General features: G+C 42.7%; 1 protein-coding gene across 1 annotated transcript in view; it reads left to right on the plus strand.

The window, feature by feature from the left end:
- AGTPBP1 (ATP/GTP binding carboxypeptidase 1) overlaps positions 1-21,185 on the plus strand; it is a 105,865-nt gene that overhangs the window by 12,080 nt on the left and 72,600 nt on the right. The window contains exons 4-7 of the mRNA XM_065406008.1: positions 18,509-18,576; positions 19,291-19,354; positions 19,621-19,767; positions 20,382-20,513. Coding sequence (XP_065262080.1) covers positions 18,509-18,576; positions 19,291-19,354; positions 19,621-19,767; positions 20,382-20,513 — 411 coding nt within the window. The remainder of the gene's footprint in view (positions 1-18,508; positions 18,577-19,290; positions 19,355-19,620; positions 19,768-20,381; positions 20,514-21,185) is intronic.

Consider the following 21,185-nt stretch of genomic DNA (forward strand, 5'->3'; position numbering starts at 1 on the left):
GAACAGGGTAATTATCAAATAATCCATCCCTTGTTGTGCAGTCCCACCTTCTGACAGTCAGAGGCTTAGGGGAACCTGTGCCAGTACCTTCTATGCAGAACCTTCTGCCCTCCTCCCAGTTCCCTTACTAGCACAGTCCATCATTCTATCTCCACCTTCCAGTAACTCATCTGAATGGTCTGGGTCGGGGTCGGCAACCTTTCAGAAGTGGTGTGCCGAGTCTTCATTTATTCACTCTGATTTAAGGTTTTGCGTTTCAGTAATACATTTTAATATTTTTAGAAGGACTCTTTCCATAAGTCTATAATGTATAACTAAACTATTGTTGTATGTAAAAGTAAATAAGGTTTTTAAAAAGTTTAAGAAGCTTCATTTAAAATTAAATTAAAATGCAGAGCCCCCTGGGCCGGTGGCCAGGACCCGGGCAGTGTGAGTGCCACTGAAAATCCGCTTGCGTGCCACCTTTGGCACGCGTGCCATAGGTTGCCTACCCCTGGGTCATACCACTGGCTTGTCTGCTTCAGAAAAAAATCCAAATAGCTAGAATCTGCAGAGAGAGGCAAGCTTGAATTTCTCTCCTCCCATGTCGTGTGTGTGTGTGTGCGCGCGCACCAGGCTGGCCTGGTGTAGGCTGCCATCTTTGTGGCCTGTTAGCAGTTCTCCACAGATCTGTGAAGTAAAGAATAATCTAGTGGATTATAGCAGTGGATCTCACTGTGATGAGTTGGATCACATAAACCCCCTTGGGAACTGACAACTGATGTGCCAAGACTACTTCTGCCCCTGCTTTCCCTGCCAGCCTGGGAATCCGGCATCCTGGCTTGCTGAACCAGACATGCCAGTCTGCTCCAACACAGACCCAGGGTCTAAACCACGTGTTCCAAAGCTGCAGACTTAACTGAAAGCAACTTACAGAAGTGTTTCTGTCTTTAACACTCAGATGCCCAACTCCCAATGGGATCTAAACCCCAAATAAATCTGTTTTTACCCTGTATAAAGCTTATTCAGGGTAAACTCATAAATTGTTCACCCTCTATAACACTGCTAGAGAGAGATGCACAATTGTTGGCCCTCCCTCCCTCCCCCCAGGTATTAATACATACTGTGGGTTGGTTAATTAATAAGTAAAGAGTGGTTTTATTAAATACAGAAAGTAGGATTTAAGTGGTTCCAAGTAGTAGCAGACAGAACAAAGTGAATTACCAAGCAAAATAAAATAGAACACGCAAGTCTATGTCTAAGAAAACTGAATACAGATAAAAACCTTACCCAGTAAGCTTCCTTTTACAGACTAGTCTCCTTCTAGTCTGGGTCCAGCAATCACTCACACCCTCTGTAGTTACTGTTCTTTGTCCCAGCTTCTTGGGGGTGGAGAGGCTATCTCTTGAGCCAGCTGAAGACAAAATGGAGGGATCTCCCAGGGGTTTAAGTAGACTCTCGTGGGTGGAAACCCCCTCCTCTCTCTTATGCAAAGTCCAGCTCCAAGATGGAGTTTTGGAGTCACATGGACAAGTCACATGTCCATGCATGACTGAGTTCCTTACCTGCCAAGCCACATTCCTGGGAAAGCTCAGATGTGGATTGGCGTCTTCAAGTTCATTGTTGGCTTAAGCGGTTCTTGATTGGGCACTTAATTTCCACATTCCTTTCTCAAGAAGCCGACCAAATGCTTTACTAGAGCTATCAAGCAAATATACAGCCAATATTCCTAACTTCAAGTACAAAAATGATACATGCATTCAAATAGGAGGAATGTGTTCAGTAGATCATAACCGTTACATAGATAGGTTACATGGCATATGTAGCATAAAACATATTCCAGTTATATCATATATACATTCATAAGCATATTCCCATGAAGCCTTATGGGGTACACAGTCACCTGTGACTCAATGTTACAATAGAAAAATGTTTCAAGAACGTCCTCCCATGTAGTCATAAAGAAAGGGAGGGTCTTTCTTGACCGACTTCGACCAATTTGTGACCAATTAGTTGAAAATTCCTGACTCATCATCAGCCTCTTAGTGCTACTGTACAAGCCAAGTGACTGTAATCCTGCCAAAAGATAAGTATTGGGGAAGAAGTGCCCCAAAAATGGTATAGTGGTCAAGCCACTTCTGAAGGGCCTATCTATAGAGTGCATTTTCAGACAAGAAAAGATGCCCAAACACCAGTATTCTTGCCAATCTCTTTTGGTACCCTACAGTTTCAGCCTTGTCTTCAGCGGTATTGTTCCTCGGCCCATTCAAGGTGATCAGGAACTGTCATCAGCAAATAGTTATAAAAGTGTCAGACTTAACTTTTGCCTCCTCCCAAACAAGGCATCCCGTTTGAAGTTAGTAATACCTTATTAGAATGGTTAAGTCAGATGGGGATCTGGAGGATTAATTATCACTTTTCCCTGGCAGCCTTTTTCATTCTTAGTGTGTCCTAAATTTCTTGTGCCTTTTTATATCAAGAATTGGAAGTCTTCTACAGGGACTATCTATGTCAAGATGCCTGAACCCAAGCTATTTCCTTACAGAAAGAGTCTTCTAAATTTATAAGAGATGCCAAAAGTGGAAGGAAACTATTAAATGCATTTCTTAATGTCAACATGTTTTCATTGCTACATTTTAAATATGTCAATTCAAAAGATCAGGTACAAATATAAATGAATATTTCAAATGAAGTTCAGATTATGGATATTTTCTTCTGTTTTTTCAAAGGCATCCCTCCTTAGCCCTGGCCGCCATTAGTCCCACTTTAACTTCAGTGGATGTTTTAGGCATCCATAAAGTTCTCAAAAATAATAGCAACAAACTAAATTTTAATGAGCCTTCTGTTTAAACTGTCATGTCTTTTCCTTGCCTTATTTTGTACTGCTTTACAGAACTCTTGTCTGGACAGGTGACATTTAAATCCCAGAAATAAAAACAAATTACGTAGCAGTTCAGGTTACGGTATTAAGAGCCCCCAGTACAGAAAACTTACATTTGGATGATTTATTTTACAAACTGTTAATGTTGGAGATGTTAATTATTTAATTGTGGCATTGCTTGTTACATGATATGGATTTTCTAAACACATAGAGGGACATAGTGCTTGCCCCAAAAAGCATACAGTGTAGGGTACCAATCCTGCAGACCACTCATGGTGATAAAATTAAGCATATGCAGTTTTTGTATAAGTGTTTACAGGCTCAAGGCCTAAGAACTTTATTCATAAATAATAGAGATCATTGGTTACTTATGACAAACTTAACAAAATTTCTCACAAACTGGGAAGGAGGTGTGGTTCTGGGATTTATTACCTTGAATACCAAAACCTTAATTACCACGTAGGTGTGGTGTGTTTGTTTATAATTTGACTAGGGTGACCAGACAGCAAGTGTGAAAAATCGGGACAGGGGTGGGGTGGGGTTAATAGGCACCTATATAAGAAACCCCAAAATCGGGACTGTCCCTATAAAATCGGGACATCTGGTCACCTTACATTTGACTAACGGTTGGCATGCCTATTAGTGGTTGACTTTATTGTGGATGAAATTTTTCAAGCTTTTTCATTAATTTTCTCATGCACTAACTGGGGGATGACAAAGAGCAGAGGTTTGGGATTTACACTGTGTGTGTAGATATGTAATGTGTATGTATATATGTGTATGTACTGTTGTACATACATACTAGACTTTTACATATATGGTAGGCTTCTATGATAAAGGCTAATTATACAGTGTGTGTGTATGTATATATGTGTAATATAAAAAGCTGCATTATTGAAGGTGTTTTTCTGTGGTGGTTTTTTTTTTTTTTTCCCCCCTCCCCTTTTTGGGGATTTTTTTATTTTTTTTAAACTAGGATTGCTGTAAACTAATACTTTGTAATAAAATAACATTACTCCATGCACTTTGAATAGATTGAAATACATCTATTAAAAATAGTTAATTTAGGGGACCTTCATTGACAGTGAAAGAACTTTGTAATATAACTGGAAAGAAAGGAACTATGAAGACAGTATAGATGAATTGTATAAAAGAGTAAAAATGGAGGACAGGTATAGCAATGTATTTATTAAAATTTTGATTAAATGATCATTTATCCCAGATTTTAAAGGGCCTCATTACAGTTAAAGAAAACTTGGAATTTTTTTTGTTACGAGATATGGTTGAGCCTATATACATTTATTTATTTATTTTCATATCTTGTTTTCTAAACAGTCTTAATATGCTTTTCTATTGGATTGATTTATTTTTATTTTGCTTGGTGCATTATTTAAAGCAGGCACAAGATGCCCCCTCATTAGATAGTTCATTTAATCACTATTGCATTGCCCATAGGGAATAAAGGGGTTAATTAGGGATTGGGTTAGACTGAAGAATCTCATCTAAAGAAATGTAGCCTAAAGTACAGCATTATCAGCAGTATGTGAGACACATGTTGGAAACATTGAAACTTTCCACACATCAGTGTAACTTTACCTCTTGATAAATTCTCATGCTAGTCTCTTCTCATTTTACATTTTCATTTTGGCAGCTGAACACTAGCAGGTTGATGTTTCTATATGAAGTCACAAATAACCTTGTAACTCATTTGTCAATCTGTTAGTTTTTCTTTTTTGTCTGCTTTGAAAACTAATGATAGTACATCTATTTTTTGCACTGTTTTAAGAGTCCGTTGTCTTAGATTCAGAAACTGGAGAAAGTTCCTGTCAAAGGCCATGTTAAATATGTCCCAAAGTAATATTTCATGACTCTCCAACTAAATACTTGTTGCGTTGTCAGAGCTATAATTTAAGAATTAAAGTATGGTAAAAGAATGGTGAATACAAGCCTGTCACAAGTTTGGGGCTTTGTAAGACACAGTACAGTATAAGTTTACTTAGTGCTGTTATATTGTGCAATAAAAAGATTAGTTTTAAGTTTATTTTTTCTGAAATTACCTTATTGCAATATTTTGAAAAGATTTTGCAGAAGGGAAGAAATGTGTACTAATTGTGTCTGAAGATTAAACTGATATTTTAAATTTTACAAGAAAACTTGCATTTAGCTGTGAGTGCTGTTAACCAGAAATTTCTTAATAGATGTTAAATGGTTGAATGGTTATTTTGGCTTGAAACTAGTTGGCAATTAAGGAAGACTTGGAGAGTTTTATGAAGATGTGCATTAAGTGTACCACGTACATAAGACCATGAATTCTTGAGTGTTTCTATTAATTGTACATGAAGTGTTCTCATTGCTAAGTCGAGCAAAAAAAGTTATTTTCTTGCATTTCTTTGGGGACCATAACAGTATGTTGCAATGATCACACATACTTACCTAAATCAAGTCACTGTCGAGTTAGGATTTTGAAAATCTCTTAAGAAAATCCACTCCACAAAACAATGTAATAGAAATTGAATTTTGAGGTGGCTACCACTTGTTTTCTGAAGATACACTTGTGATACTCTTTGGTCTATGTCCCTGCAGGTAACTAAGTCTGAAACTCAAATTCGAAATATTGGTTTCATCAGGGGGAGTCTTGTGCCATTCTTGCAATGGAAAATAGCTCTCTTTAGTGCTTGTTGTTGCTGTCCTTCCACAGTGTCTTAATTTTTTAAAATGTTTACTTCCTCCATAAGTGTTCCTCGGCAGTCTAGTTCCAGAAGGTCTGAGTTTATTTACTCTTGCTCCTCATCTGTATATATCCATCTGATGTCTCTTGACTTACACGTAGGCCTGGTCTACACTAGGAGTTTATGTCGAATTTAGCACCGTTACATCGAATTAACTCTGCACCCGTCCACACCACGAAGCTATTTAGTTCGACATAGAGGTCTCTTAAATTCGACTTCTGTACTCCTCCCCAACGAGGGGAGTAGCGCTAAATTCGACATGGCCATGTCGAATTAGGCTAGGTGTGGATGGAAATCGACGGTAATAGCTCCGGGAGCTATCTCACAGTGCACCATTCTGTTGACGCTCTGGACAGCAGTCCGAGCTCGGATGCTCTGACCAGCCACACAGGAAAAGCCCCGGGAAAATTTGAATTCCTTTTCCTGTCTGGGCAGTTTGAATCTCATTTGCTGTTTGGACATCGTGGCGAGCTCAGCAGCACTGGCACCGATGCAGAGCTCTCCAGCCGAGATGGCCATGCAATCTCAGAATAGAAAGAGGGCCCCAGCATGGACTGATCGGGAAGTCTTGGATCTGATCGCTGTGTGGGGCGATGAGTCCGTGCTTTCCAAGCTGCGATCAAGAAGACGGAATGCAAAGATCTACGAGAAGATCTCTAAAGCCATGGCAGAGAGAGGATACAGCCGGGATGCAACGCAGTGCCGCGTGAAAATCAAGGAGCTGAGACAAGGCTACCAGAAGACCAAAGAGGCAAACGGACACTCCGGATCCCAGCCCCAGACATCCCGTTTCTACGAGGCACTGCATTCCATCCTAGGTGCGGCCGCCACCACTACCCCACCACTGACCGTGGACTCTGAGGATGGGATATTGTCGACGGCCGCTTCCTCGGACATGTTAGCAGACGGGGAAGATGAGGAAGGAGATGAGGAGGACGAGGCAGTCGACAGCGCTTACAACGCTGATTTCCCCGACAGCCAGGATCTCTTCATCACCCTTACAGAGATCCCCTACCAACCGTCCCCAGGCGTTAACCCGGACACAGAATCAGGGGAAGGATCAGTCAGTAAGTGTTTTAAACATGTAAACATTTATTTGTAACAGAACAGGAATATTAACAATATTAACAATGGGTTTTTCATGATTAGTTTGCCCTAGACGCTTCACGTTTCAGTCCTTGGCAGTGCAACTATTGAAAAAAACCTAACAATGTCCGGTTTAGCATGATTGGTTTGCCCTAGGCGCTCTACTGTTTAGTCCCTGCCAGTGCAGCTACAGTAAAATCCGGTCTATATGTCCGGGGATAGAGCAGAAATCCTCCTGGGACATCTCCACGAAGCTCTCCTGGAGGTAATTGGAAAGCCTTTGCATCAGGTTCCTGGGGCGAGCGGCCTTATTGGGTCCTCCGTGGTACGAAACGTTTCCGCGCCAGGAGACAAGCAAGTACTCCGGGATCATTGCCTTGCAGAGCATGGCGGCATACGGCCCTGGTCTTTGCAGGCTTTCCCGAAGAATCCTTTCTTTCTCCGTCTCTGAAATCCTCATCAGAGTGATGTCGCTCATGGTGACCTGCTTTGAATTAGGTAGGGGAATGTTAGTATTGGGACTGCTTGCCTGTTCCTTTACAGAACTGTAACCGGCGGTTTACAGCCACGCGGTGGAGGCGGGAGAGGGGCAGCATACAGGGATTTTTCCCTGGGACAGCCGCGAGGGGGTGGGACAGGGGCAGAGTTCATGCTTGCCGAATTGCTGGCAGCAGGGACTGGCATTGCTTTGAACGTGAAAGGAGGCCAGTGCTATTATTAAAGTTTTAAGCAGCCACAAGTCTACGGCTTACCATGTCGGCCTGCTACACAAATTCCGCTGTCCTGCCCCGCTTGTCTGATCTGCACTGCAAGACCCCAGGCACTGAATGCGAAGGCCGAAAATTCGACCTTGTCCTGAGTGCGCATGTGATAGGTGCTGTGCATGGTCTTGTTCACAGAGAAAGACTATGTTCTTTGTTCACAACTAAATTTATCTTTCTGAGGAATTCACTCCCTTTTTCCCATCCCACAGCTGCGACTGTCTCCCGACCTAGCCTGGCATCACACTCCCAGAGGCTAGCGCATATTAGGCATAGGAAGAAGAGGACACGGGAGGACATGTTCTCGGAACTTATGGGCTGCTCCCAAGCCCAGGCAGCCCAGCAGACCCAGTGGAGGGAGAACTTGTCCCAAATGCACCGATCACACATGGAACGGGAGGAGAGGTGGCAGCAGGAAGACCAGCAGGCGACTCAAACGCTGCTTGGACTAATGAGGGAGCAAACGGACACGCTCCGGCGCCTTGTGGATGTTCTACAGGACCGGAGGCAGGAGGACAGAGCCCCACTGCAGTCTATCTCTAACCGCCCTCCCCCGCCACAAAGTCCCATACCCCCCTCACCCAAAGTCCCAAGAAGGAGGGGCGGCAGAGTCCGTGAAAACTCTCACTCCACCCCTGCAGACTGCTCAAGTACCAGAAGGCTCTCATTCCCCAAAATTTGATAAGTCCTTTCCATCCCGCCTCACCCAAGCCCCCGTCCCAGTTTCATCCCCCAGTTTCATGTGTAGTTGCTAATAAAAATACGTTTCTGTTAATTACTGTTTCCATCATGTTCTTTTAGAGGAGAGTCTGTCTGAAGGGGGGGAAGGGGGTTGGTAATTGGACAGGACAGTCACCTTTACCAGGGTACAGAGGCGGGGGCAGGTTCAGCAGCAGGGCACACACACATTGCAGTCACTAGTTACCCTGGTCAGTCTGGGAGGTGGTTTTCATGTTCGGGGGGGGGGGGGGGGGGGGGATGTGACTTTGTGGCGGGGGAGGGCGGTTAGAGATCTTATGCAGCGGTCCTTATCCTGGATCACAGAGCCACGCAGCAGGGGATCTGTAACCGTCCTCCCCCTGCCACAAAGTCACATAGCCCCCACACACAGAGTCCCGAACAGGAGGGGTGGCAGGCTCCGTTGAAACAACCAGTCCACCAGTGCGGAGCCTGTCATTCCTGGAGTTTAGAAGCGTCCTTTGCATCACTACACTACACCCGCTCCCCACCACAGTCTGCGTCCCAGGTTCAACACTTTACCGAGAAAACAGTAATAAAGAAAACGGTGTTCATTAACAAAATTCAAGTGATTTTATTTTTAAACGTGTGTTGGAAGGGGGTGAACGGGGTATGTAACTGGAGAGGATAGTGAACATTTACTGGGTAAAGAAACGGGGGCAGGTTCAGCTTCTCTGTAAACTAACTTAATAGTCACAGGTTACCCTGCTCACTCAGGAACCTAGCTTTCAAAGCCTCCCGGATGCATAGCGCGTCCCGCTGGGCTCTTCTAATCGCCCGGCTGTCTGGCTGGGCGTAATCAGCAGCCAGGCTATTTGCCTCAACCTCCCACCCCGCCATAAAGGTCTCCCCCTTGCTCTCACACAGATTGTGGAGCACACAGCAAGCTGCAATAACAATGGGGATATTGGTTTCGCTGAGATCACAGCGAGTCAGTAAGCTTCTCCATCTCCCCTTGAGACGTCCAAAAGCACACTCCACCACCATTCTGCACTTGCTCAGCCGGTAGTTGAAGAGTTCTTTTTCAGTGTCCAGGGCGCCAGTACAGGGCTTCATGAGCCAGGGCATTAGCGGGTAGGCTGGGTCCCCGAGGATGACTATAGGCATCTCCACATCCCCAAGAGTTATTTTGTGGTCCGGGAAGTAAATACCTTCCTGCAGCCGTCTAAACAGACCAGAGTTCCTGAAAACACGAGCATCATGAACCTTGCCCGGCCATCCGACATTGATGTTTGTAAAACGTCCCCTATGGTCCACCAGTGCTTGCAGCACCATTGAAAAGTAGCCCTTTCGGTTAATGTACTGGCTGGCCTGGTGGTCCAGTCCCAGGATAGGGATGAGAGTTCCATCTATAGCCCTACCGCAGTTTGGGAATCCCATCGCGGCGAAGCCATCTATGATGACCTGCACGTTTCCCAGGGTCACTACCTTTGAGAGCAGTAGCTCAACGATTGCGTTGGCTACTTGCATGACAACAACCCCCACGGTAGATTTGCCCACGCCAAAGTGGTTCGCGACTGACTGGTAGCTGTCCGGCGTTGCAAGCTTCCAGAGGGCTATGGCCACTCGCTTCTGGACACTCAGGGCTGCTCGCATCCGGGTGTCATTGCGCTTCAGGGCAGGGGACAGCAACTCACAAAGTTCCATGAAAGTCCCCTTCCGCATGCGAAAGTTTTGCAGCCACTGTGATTCATCCCAGACCTGCAGCACTATGCGGTCCCACCAGTCCGTGCTTGTTTCCCGGGCCCAGAATCGCCATTCCACAACATCAACATGATCCATTGCCACCATGATGTCCTCGGCGCGGGGTCCCGTGCTTTGTGACAGGTCTGTGCCACTCTCAGACTTCAGGTCCTCACCGCGCTGCTGTAGCCTCCTCGCCCGATTTCTCAGCATCTGCCTCTGGGAAAGGTGGATGATAAGGTGCGAGGTGTTGACAACGGCCATAACTGCAGCTATGGTCGCAGCGGGCTCCATGCTCGGAGTGCTGTGGCGTCCGCGCTGTCACTGACCAGAAAAGTGCGCGAACTGATTTCCCGCCGGCGCTTTCAGGCAGGGAGGGCGGGAGTGACGGTTGGATGACGACAGTTACCCAAAAGCACCCTCGACACATTTTTTTCCCCAGAAGGCATTGGGGGCTCGATCCAGAATTCCAATGGGCAGCGGGAACTGTGGGATAGCTGCCCACAGTGCACCGCTTCCAATGTCGACGCTTGCCCCGTTAGTGTGGACTCACAAAGTCGAATTACTGTCCTTAGTGTGGACACACACGTTCGACTTTGTAATATCGATTCCACATATTCGATTTAAGTAAAATCGAACTACTCTCGTAGTGTAGACATACCCTTAGTCTCTGCCCCAAGGGGCTTACCATCTCTTTTTTTGTTTGTTTTATATTTGTACAGAGCCTAGTACAATGGGGTCCTTTTCTATGACTAGGGTCGTTAGGTTTCTACTCCCTTGACTGCTCTGTTCATTGTGGAAAAAATCTAATTGAAATGGCTCAATTGTTTTCCCTAAAACAAAAATGTTTTGGCGTTTCCCTTCTGTCTGAAATTCAGAAATTTCTAGTTTTCATTCCAAATGAGAGCAAACTTTTTAAAAATGTCAAAACTTCCCACGGAACGGAAAGTCCTGAGTTTTGATTAGCTCTAGTTAACACAATGTTTAAATTTATGGGAGGAGTTCATGCTTTTCTTGGAGTTATTGTTTCAATCTGTCTGCTTAGTCACACAGACAACACTGCATCATTAATCTTTTAGGGGTATGTTTTCATTGCAGAGTTAGCCTTAATGATTGACGCTTGGGTCTGAGCACCTAGATTAACTTGTCTCGGGTGCAAGCAGCCACACTGCAAAGCCATACATGAGTTACTGTGTCCTCAGTGGTGCTGGACTCACCGGTGTGTGACTCTAAGACTTATGGGGGTACATCCCATGGTTCTCTGTGCTGCCCTAAGCTGAGCTGTTCTGATTCTTTCCTAGTGACTTGAGAAAGCATCAGAGGGGTAGCCGTGTTAGTCTGGATCTGTAAAAAGCAACAGAGAGTCCTGTGGCACCTTTAAGACTAACAGATGTATTGGAGCATAAGCTTTCGTGGGTGAATGCCCACTTTGCATCCGACGAAGTGGGCATTCACCCACGAAAGCTTATGCTCCAATACATCTGTTAGTCTTAAAGGTGCCACAGGACTCTCTGCTGCTTTTGAGAAAGCATGTTTGTCCTTCAGGATATGCAGGGGAATTGTGGGAAGGCATTGGAGGACTATTGGCAGCTGAGCGATGTAACCTGTGTCCTCATTGTGAGGGTGATGGGGGTGGTTCCCAACCTCAGTGAAAGTGACACCGGGGCACTCTTACATCCCCAGCTAGCCCTGGTTAAAAGCACACCAGACTTTGGGGGGAGAGGGTTTTGTGCATGATATGAGGGAGATTAGGAGCAGCACCTGAGTGACGGTCACCGTTAACTCTGCAGTGAATACATATGTGCATTGTATGTAATTTTCACTCCATAAATACTAGGTACTACTTTTTAATGAAAGTTTATATTCTGGAGAATCTGTGCAGCATTTTTGCAAGAGGATGATTCTGCAGCAGTTTGGTCAGTCATATAATCACAGTACAGATACAGGTTAGACTTACGTAGCTATTTCCATACTAACTCTTTTTTTTTTCAGTGGCTCATGGCTTTCAAAACTTTAAATTGGGGCTGTTTTTTATAGGTTGGCTTCACTCTGAAGTGAATGTTTGGTTTTGGAAATAACTGAATAAAAATGGTTCAGCTTGTGATGGGGGTGACCTGACCCCTTAAGATCAGTGGTGTCTAGGGGTCAGCCCACTGTCCTCATGTGGTGTGGTCATTTAAGATTTTGGCAGGTCTGATATACAAGTACCTAGGTGAAATTGGGCGAGAGGAAATGGTCTCAGGAGTAAGTAGTGTTTCAGAGGAATTCCCATTACTGTTTCCTTAAAGTACTGGGACAGGAGCTTGGCAACTGGGGCAAGACAAAGCTCCTATGTCTCCTGGAGCATTGGAATGAGTTTTGGGAAGGGGATCAGCGCATACGCTGCCACCTCCCTCATAGCAGGGCAGACATCAGCAGGAGAAGGCTGGCCTGCTGAGCGCTCCAAGGTGGAAGACTAAGTGGGAGAAAGGTCCAGCTGAAGGTAAAGCTGGCTCTAAGGCCCTACAGCTGGCCTAAACCACAGCCTTATCTCCATGGAGAAGAGCTGGGGGGATTCCTGTCTGTAGGAGGTACCTGCCTCCTCTCACTACCTCAGCTCTGAGAGGAGGGCTGGGGGGAGCTCCTGTCTTAGGGAGGGGAAACCAGGAGGACTGTTTGAAATACAGCCCAATGGCTGCCATAGAGGCCAAGGAGCCACCAGGAGTAGTAGCCTAAAGCAACAGGGAACCAGATCTTCTGGAGGATATGACCCCTGGTGTATGACTCTGAGGAATGATCTGCAAGTGACGGATGGTAGGAAACAGTAAAGGGGTGGGAGAGTGGTGCTTCAGGCAGGGTACCTGGCCTGTAACCCAGAGGAGTAGGTGAGCCTGGGTTCTCCTTCCTGTCCCCAGACAGAGTGAGGAAGTACAGGTTTCAGGAGAGGAAAGAGGCCAAGAATCAGTGGTGCAAGTAGAAATAATTTCTTTCCGGTACTGCACTCATGGGAGGGACACAGGAGAGGGCACGTGACCCTCCATGTGATTCCTTCCTCCCCACCCCAGCCTGGGGCCCCCACGCTCTCCCCGTCCCCTCTGACACCCCCGCTTAGCTGTTTAAAATTTTACAACTGTTTAACATGCAGTTGTAAAATGATGCTTTGGGCCCCTGGTGCCACCTGTACTTCCAGGTGTCATTGAGGATCCAGCAGCACCCCAAATTGAAAACTTCTTAAATGAAAGAAGGATAGGAAGGACAATCACCCCACTTTCCCTTAACACACTATCAGTGCCTCCCTTATGTCCAAACTAAGCTTCTGCTAGGTTGCCTTTATCTAAGTATTGCTCTCCGCCAGGCACTAGGAAATCAAAGATGCTGCGCCATCTGGGTTTGATGGAAAAGAGGCATAGAACTGTGTGTGCCATGTGCATCTTGATAGAACTACAGCCCAAATTGTTTTATTGTTTTCCTCACCATGATATACAGGAGGGGCAATCAAAATGAGCCTGGCAGAACATGCATGAGAACTGTCTGTGGACAGATAAGCAATTGATCAAAATCACATTCTCTTGGGGCCAAATCCTGTTCCCATTGAGATCAAAAGGAGTTTTGCTATTGAGTTCAATGGGAACAGGCTTTGACATTTGGAGAGGAAAGAACAAAACCACTCAAGCAAGGGCTATGTTGCTTATACCACAGGTATCAAAGGCTGCTAACTCATGTGAGAAAGTCAGCAGAGATCTGATCTTTGTCCATTGCAAGGGAGAAATCAGCAATCAATGAGGCTAGAACAGTTTCTGTACCATATGCAACTCATAAGTACATCTGCAAAGGATCAAGGAAATATGAAGGCTCCAGATTACCTTAAAGTCCTCAGTCCCTTGGTTAGAATGCTCCCATTAGTATATGTTCATAGTCTAGAGGCTGGAGCAGGAAAGAGGCAAAATGGATATGTTTCCAGGTCAGGGCCTTTTAGCTTTTTGCCAAGTGCCAAGTAAATGGAGATCTGTTCTTACTATGAAAGATGGTGTTTGGAGTCACATGGGCAAGTTACATGTCCATCACCCTTACCCATATTCTAGTTAGAACATGCACAAAAAGTCCATTAAGAATAGACAGGCATTTTCCAGGGTCCGTTGTGAGCTAAGTGTTCCTTAATGGGCCATTCAACTTGACTTGTCCCTTCATGTGCTGGCTAAATAGCTTGTGGGCGTTACCAGAGGAGCAAACATGTAGTAAACATAGCTAATATTCATAACTTCAGATACCAAGATGAATATACATGCATAGAAATAGCATAATCATAAGTACCAGCTATTTCACCTACATGACTATTCCCAAAAGAGATTCTGAAAAATCACAGCACATACCTGAGACCCTATGTGCCAGCACCATGCCCCACTGGAGTTTTATTATCTGTTATGTAACCACAGAACGGGAGCCAGTGACATGACTCCGTTTAGCTTAAAGGGGCAAGGTTAATTTTTAGCTGTTCAGGTGTGACTGCGCCTTTAGTCAGTGAGGGCGTACTGGCTGGCACACATTCAGGTTAATGGGCTTCAGTGTCCCTTTGCAGTTAACTTTTTAATGTTCATAAACCTCGTATGTGCTGAGGTGGCTTAAAGCATAACACAGGTTTTTAGGTTTGCAAATCTATGAACCTCTGCCTCTTTGAGATTTTATTATTATTATTATTATTATTATTTTTTTTTTTGGCTGGTCATAATGTGAGTGGATATCCTCTCCGCCCTCTGCTCATGAGATTGTGTGTCTTGTAGCACTCTTCTGAACACCAGTTAAAAGGATTTTTTTTATTTTTTTTCAGTAAGTGTGGACTGATTATTTTCTCTTAGAAGGTATGTAATTTTTTCAGGTTCACACTGATTAACACAAAACAATTGGGGCTGTTAAATTTTCTTCAAATTCCATAGAAAATTAAGTTCAGCTATATTTTCCAGTACAGTGATGAAATGGGTGTTCGTATATACAAACATTAACATGCTTAAATACTCACTTCCCCCCCAAATGATGTAGTATTTCAGTCTGTTTATATGGAATATGGGAGTTGGGTGAGGAATCATTTCAGCATATGTATGACTTATTAAAAGACAAAGTTTAATTCGAACTGTATCCTAAACTGCATTATGATATTGTACCCAAACATTGCATTTCAATGGGAGAGTCAACTTCCTTTATAGGAACAGAACAGACTCCTGAAACTCTTACCACAAAATTGGTCCATAGACATGCAAATAGTCCCATTGTCTTCAATGGGATTGATCAAATGATTAAGGGTTTACAGGATTAGGTTCCAAGTTTGTAAATTGTTTTAGATGAAACTGACAATGCCTGAGCTGTCTGATCAGAAGGAGCGTCATTCGAATAAAGGTGGGCAGATGTGTGAGAAATCTTGATCCTAAGATGAGGAACATATTTTCAGGAAAGTTCTTGGCAGATTCCTGAGGCTGCTGGTTTAAGGTCGTCAGTGTTCGGCATTATAATCTTCACTTATAGTTCTCTCACCCACAAAGCTGGAAAATGAGGCATTTGTTTTCTTTGTTTTGCTGCTCCAGTTCCAGTTAGCAAAATGCATGTTATACTAGTTTGGCTGCAAAGAAGAATTCTGTGTGCACTGGGGACAACACCTGATTCCTGTCAGGCTGCAGAACTGGGCTGACATCAGAATCCAAACATCCTCTGGTCAGTGCAAGCAGAGGCATTCCTTAATGATCTGGACTTGATGTGATGCAGTATGAATGTCATGGATAATTCAGACCAATGAGGAGAAACAGAATCAAAAACACAGTTTAAACACCTTCCATCCCCATCCTCTCCCCCCCCCCCCCCTTGAGGACTCCTGACCAATTTAACAGTACAATACAAATACATATGCTAACAAACTTAAACAAAGCCTTTGTTTAAGTTTGTTAGTGCACCACTACCTCAATATAACGCGACCTGATATAACACAAATTCGGATATAACGCGGTAAAGCAGTGCTCCGGGGAGGCGGGGCTGCGCACTCCGGTGGATCAAAGCAAGTTCAATATAATGTGGTTTCACCTATAACGCAGTAAGATTTTTTTGGCTCCCGAGGACAGTGTTATATTGAGGTAGAGGTGTATATGCATTGTGCTGTTAAAGCCATATAAAGAATGAGTGCCCTCCCTAGCTGTGTTCTGCTCCTTAAAGGAGCAGAGCGCAGCCCTCCTCTCTTCCTCCCCCCCAGCCCCAAGTCTTTCTGGTACCCCATACCCCCTAAAAATCTCTTGCTGATACTGTGTACTGGAGAGTACCACCCTACTTGAACTACTGCCAAGAATGAGGAGTCCCAGATGAAGGCAGAGGGCCTGGCATAGAGATCAATGGACTTTGGGTTTTTCCTGTTTTTGTTTAGACTTTTCTGTTAATCTGGAAAAGGGGACTGGACTGGTAAGTGACCTGGGTGGAGGGCTAGGCCATGGAAGCAGACTGTTGCAGACCTAGGACAGGAGATGCTAGAGTGGATGAACCACTACAACTCCACCTTCTGATGTGAGGAGGTGCTCTGGTGGGGAGTGTGTGCCAAAGCACAGCTATTCTGGAGTATGAGAAAAGTTTAAAAAAACAAAAACCTGCTAGCCTTACAACTCTTTTTTTCTTTAAATCGCCAATATCGAAACTAAACTGCTACCATCAAATCATGAATATTCCACTGTAGACTTTTTTCCCTGAATGCATCTTAGTAATGAACACCTTTATACTTAACTGGATTCAGGCAGGAGCCTTACAAATATTCATAGTGATTGATTTTAAAAATGGGGACAAAATTTTCAGCTGGGTGTCTGTATTTTCAATCAGGAGACATGTTCCGGAATCAAGAGTCTAAAGAGTACACAGTATGTAGTCTTTTGCTTTGTGTAAGATTGAGGATGCTGATTGTATTTCTGTGTTTATACCTGTGAAGTATACTGTGGATTCAATTCTGAGAGACTCTAGTCAACAGCAAGTGATAAGGGCCAGTGGAGTAGTCAAAGAAGACTGGAATCAATTAATTTTTTAGACTGAAGGTTGGGGAATGAAACCTACTTATATTTTGAGTTGTCCTTCACAATAAAAAGAGATTGTCTGTCTGAAATTTTTGTTGACTGTAAGGATTACATACCTCACTTGTGGATTTGTCTGTTAAATTAGTGTTTATTTATAGAAATCTATTCTATTACACAAAGCATAGGGACATGTATTTTCCAGTTTAGATGTGTAGTATGATCCTGATCTTTTATTGGTTTTATTATATTAGCTACTTTCTTGGCAGAGCATTTGTTTTCATTAATTGGTTTTCAGCACTTTTGAGTCTAAAATGTCTTTTTGTTCAGCTGATCGTAGGGCGTGCAGCATCTCTTCTCATACATGTGCATTTATCCCAACACACTCAGGGTATTGGTGGGGAAGTACAAAAAAAATCAGCCAAATATTAGAAGCAGGCAGAAACTATTTTGGGGGTGAATGATTGCACTTCAAATGACATGGATAGTGATTCTGATTATTTCTCTATAGTGTCAGTAAATAAAAGCTTAAGAATGTTGCTTGTTTTCCTTCCTCTTACTTTGATATTGCAGTTGGAAGTCAGGTTTCAAGGTTTGGCTTTTTTATTACTTGATTTGCCTCACCTGACGTGAAAAAGTCAAACCAAAATGAGCTGGTACATATCCAGAGAAAACCCTGATTTGCCTTCCATGGCTCTGTGCTCATGAGAAAGTAGATGTGCATGTGTTCCAAAAATAGTATAATAAACTCTCTCATGAGCTGTTTTTTGCAGTCTGGTGCCCATCCACAAGCAAACCAGAAATAAACTTTATTGGGATTATATGTTGATTTGTTTTGGCAGTTACATGAAGCAGGTAACATAAACCAGGAGATCAGGGAATCAGATCCTGAAAACCCCCATATTGAAGTACTATTTGCAAGTCATAGGATAGCAATAATTGTATTACCTCACCAATCACACATTTTCTGCACTTTACCCTCTTAATAAGGTGGAGAGGGAATCATAGGCTGTGGGCTTTCAGTGTCTAGCTCCGTAAATTGAACTACAGCTGCTTATTTCACCCCCTTTTCTTTTTCAAATGTCAGCATTACTGTGCTGCAGTCTGTAACAAGATTATATCTGATAATATGTTAACGCCCCCACTCCTGCACCTAAAAATCCATCTTCCGTCCTCTTTCCTTGTCTGGAATAAGGCTGCTGTATAAAAACAGCAGGAAATTGTTCTGGAAATCTCAAAAACTGACTTTCTCATGAAATTTCCAGAAATTCCTATTACTCTTACGTGACTCAGAAATATTGCACAAGATACCTTTCTTTGTAGTATTTTTGGCCAAAACTGTGGTGTGTGGAGATATGTACACTAAAAAAGAAAAATGTTAACCAAAATTAAAAATAAATTCAAAAGCAGTTCAAATTTTCTATTTAAAAATAGGTAAAGGTATGAATTCATTCCTACTGTATCTAAATCAGTTTGTTCACCCTAATTTTGATACGCTTTTGTACCCTAAGTGACTTTTTTTGTGTGCAGGTTTTCTTTTTCATAGGCTAGATTTTTCAGAATGTGGTATCCATTTTTTATGTTCAGAAATTACTCAACTAATGTTATAATCTCCTTTGAGGAAAAAATAATCTCTTGGACTTTCAGAAAAAACCAGGAAGGAAATGACTGCCAAAGGTTCCCCAGCAATAGAAGTTATCCTCTCAACATTAGAGGTAAAACATCTTATTCATGTACGTGTGTATGTCTAAGTTGTATAGTTTGCAAATATCAGACTTCCAATTTTTCAATATTCTTTAATTTTCTTGGCCACTACAAAAAGGTACTTGTCCATGGTCTTGATCATTATGTGATATCTAAGGCCTTGATGCAGCAAGTGTCTTAAGGACATGCCTAACTTTGAATATTCAAAGGAGCTACACTTGTACTTAAAGTTAGGCTATGTTTAGGTGCCTTGGTAAATCAAGGTCTAAAAATAAATAAGTCAAGTGGTTTGAGTTGCAGTCGGAACTCTGAGCAGTGTGTCAATCGTTGTTCAATTCTGATGTTTGAATTTTAACAAGAAATATACAGGTTTCTTAAAATATGAAGAAAAAACCCTCAAGTATTTACCAAAGAAAATTTTTTACAAGTAGAATTCAAGCAAAATAAAACCGCTTGTTTTGGAAATGTCTGTGGATCTCAAAAGTTGGAGAAGTTGGGCAAATATAAAACTACAGATGGTTTATTTGGGTATAAGCTTTAAGTATGCTAATGACTGAAGCTTGGTAGAAAGGGCATGTGTGGCTGTGGAAAATAAATGTAATAAGGTACTCCCATTAATAAGTCTTGAAACAAAACCTATTACTGTTACAAATGAAGCAAGGATACATCTGTGTCCAGTATGCCGTATTTGTTACCAAAACTAAAAGAATATTATTTAATTTCAGAATACAAGAGATCTTCAGACTACTCTAAATATATTAAATATCCTCATTGAATTGGTGTCAGTTGGTAAGTTTTAATCAAGTGGCAATTTTTTATGTGTACTTTGTGCAAATTGTTACATTTTTTTCAAGGCATTTAAGAAATAGCTGATTTACATAATTTTATTTTTCTGAGATTAAAAGTGATCAAAAGTCTAGTTTATGCATGTATATAAAAGTTGAATAGTGCCAATATTGCTTGGTTCATTGCAAATGGATATGAAGAAAAGACTAAATAGCTAGGTATCTTAATATTTTTTGACTACTGCTAATATTTGTATTTTTAATTTCAAGGTGGTGGTCGGAAAGCAAGTGTCTTAGTTTCTAAAGGAGGGACGCAGATCTTGTTGCAGTTACTTTTGAGTGCCAGCAAAGACTCCCCACCCAATGAGGAGTTAATGGTGCAGCTTCATTCCCTTCTTGCAAAAATTGGTCCAAAAGGTAATCATAATTATAATGGCTAATACTTTATCCATGTGTAATATCCTTCATGTGATGATCTCATAGAACTTTTAAAAGATTGTTTCATCACAGATACTAGGTAACTCTATCTGTTCTATTCTACATTGTAACGGTTTGTATAGTGTGCTCATCATTGTAGTAGTCGCTTAATGCACTACTGGAAGGCTCTTAAAATGACTACACACCTGTCACATCTTGTCCATTTACAATTGGATAAACAGAGAGAGAGAGAGAGAGAGATCAAGAATCAATTTTTGGAAGTGTTGACTAAATTAGGGTACCTCAAATTTTGAGTGCCCAACTTGATATTTAGGGCCTGGTTTTAGGAGCCTGATTTTGGAGGTGTTGAACCTTTCAAGATGGGCACCAGTGTACTCAACATTAGTGGATGAAGGCATGCATGCAGACAAGAATGGAAGAAGGGAATGGTGAAATGGAGTTCATTATGCAGAGGAGAGGGGTAGAGATGTAGAAATATATCTTTTTTGTCACTTTTGAATTAAGCTTATTTAGTTACAGAAGTAGAATAATTTAGCTTCAAAATCAAATTCAGTGATTTTTCTTTGGTTTTGGTTCTGTTCTATTTGTTACAGATAAAAAATTTGGAGTAAAAGCTAGAATCAGTGGCGCTCTAAACATATCTCTGAATTTGGTGAAACAGAATTTGCAGAACCACAGGTTAATCCTGCCATGTCTTCAAGTACTAAGAGTATACTCAACCAACTGTAAGTATTGCAAAGCATTCTTTTTTCTCTTTTCTATACAGTGCTGGGTAAAGTATTTGACAATGTTTAAAATGGAGAATTAAATTTTTTGTTTAATATTACATGATTACAATGACTGCTATTTTCTGAAGACTTTTTACTACTTTTAAGTGGTGTCCCCATGTGTGCTTCACTTCAGGTGCCCGTGCGCCTCTCGAGCCCTTGATTGGAGATTTGCAGTTAGCAGTGTCCGTTCGGCCCCTGCACGTGCCCTGTGCTGCCTCGTGCTGGATACCGAGTCTATATAGGGGTGTGCGGGTGAACAGCCATTAGTTCCTTTTCACCCGCTTCAGCCTGAGATGGAGCCTTAGTGTGGCAGTCTTAAGCTTGCCTTGGCTTTTCTAATATTTCAGTAGAGGTTAAGATAGTTTTTTATAGTTGTCAGTTGTCTGTATAGTTAGATGATGAGTGAAAGGATTGTTTGATTCCCCTTTCCCCTGGGAGAGACTTACTATTTTCCTGACAGGGCATGCCTGGCTTGTCAGGTTTCAAATGTTGCCTCTCCTGCTGAGAGGCTATAGCTGCGAGTGACCACCCCTCTGTGTGTCCATTTCTTGCGGGAGTCCCGCTTCTGCCTGGCTCTCACATCCAGGGCAAGGACAAACCGGGACATTAAATTCAGACTGCTAATGA

Source organism: Emys orbicularis, chromosome 6 (assembly GCF_028017835.1).
Source record: "Emys orbicularis isolate rEmyOrb1 chromosome 6, rEmyOrb1.hap1, whole genome shotgun sequence".
NCBI classification, from domain to species: Eukaryota; Metazoa; Chordata; order Testudines; family Emydidae; genus Emys; species Emys orbicularis.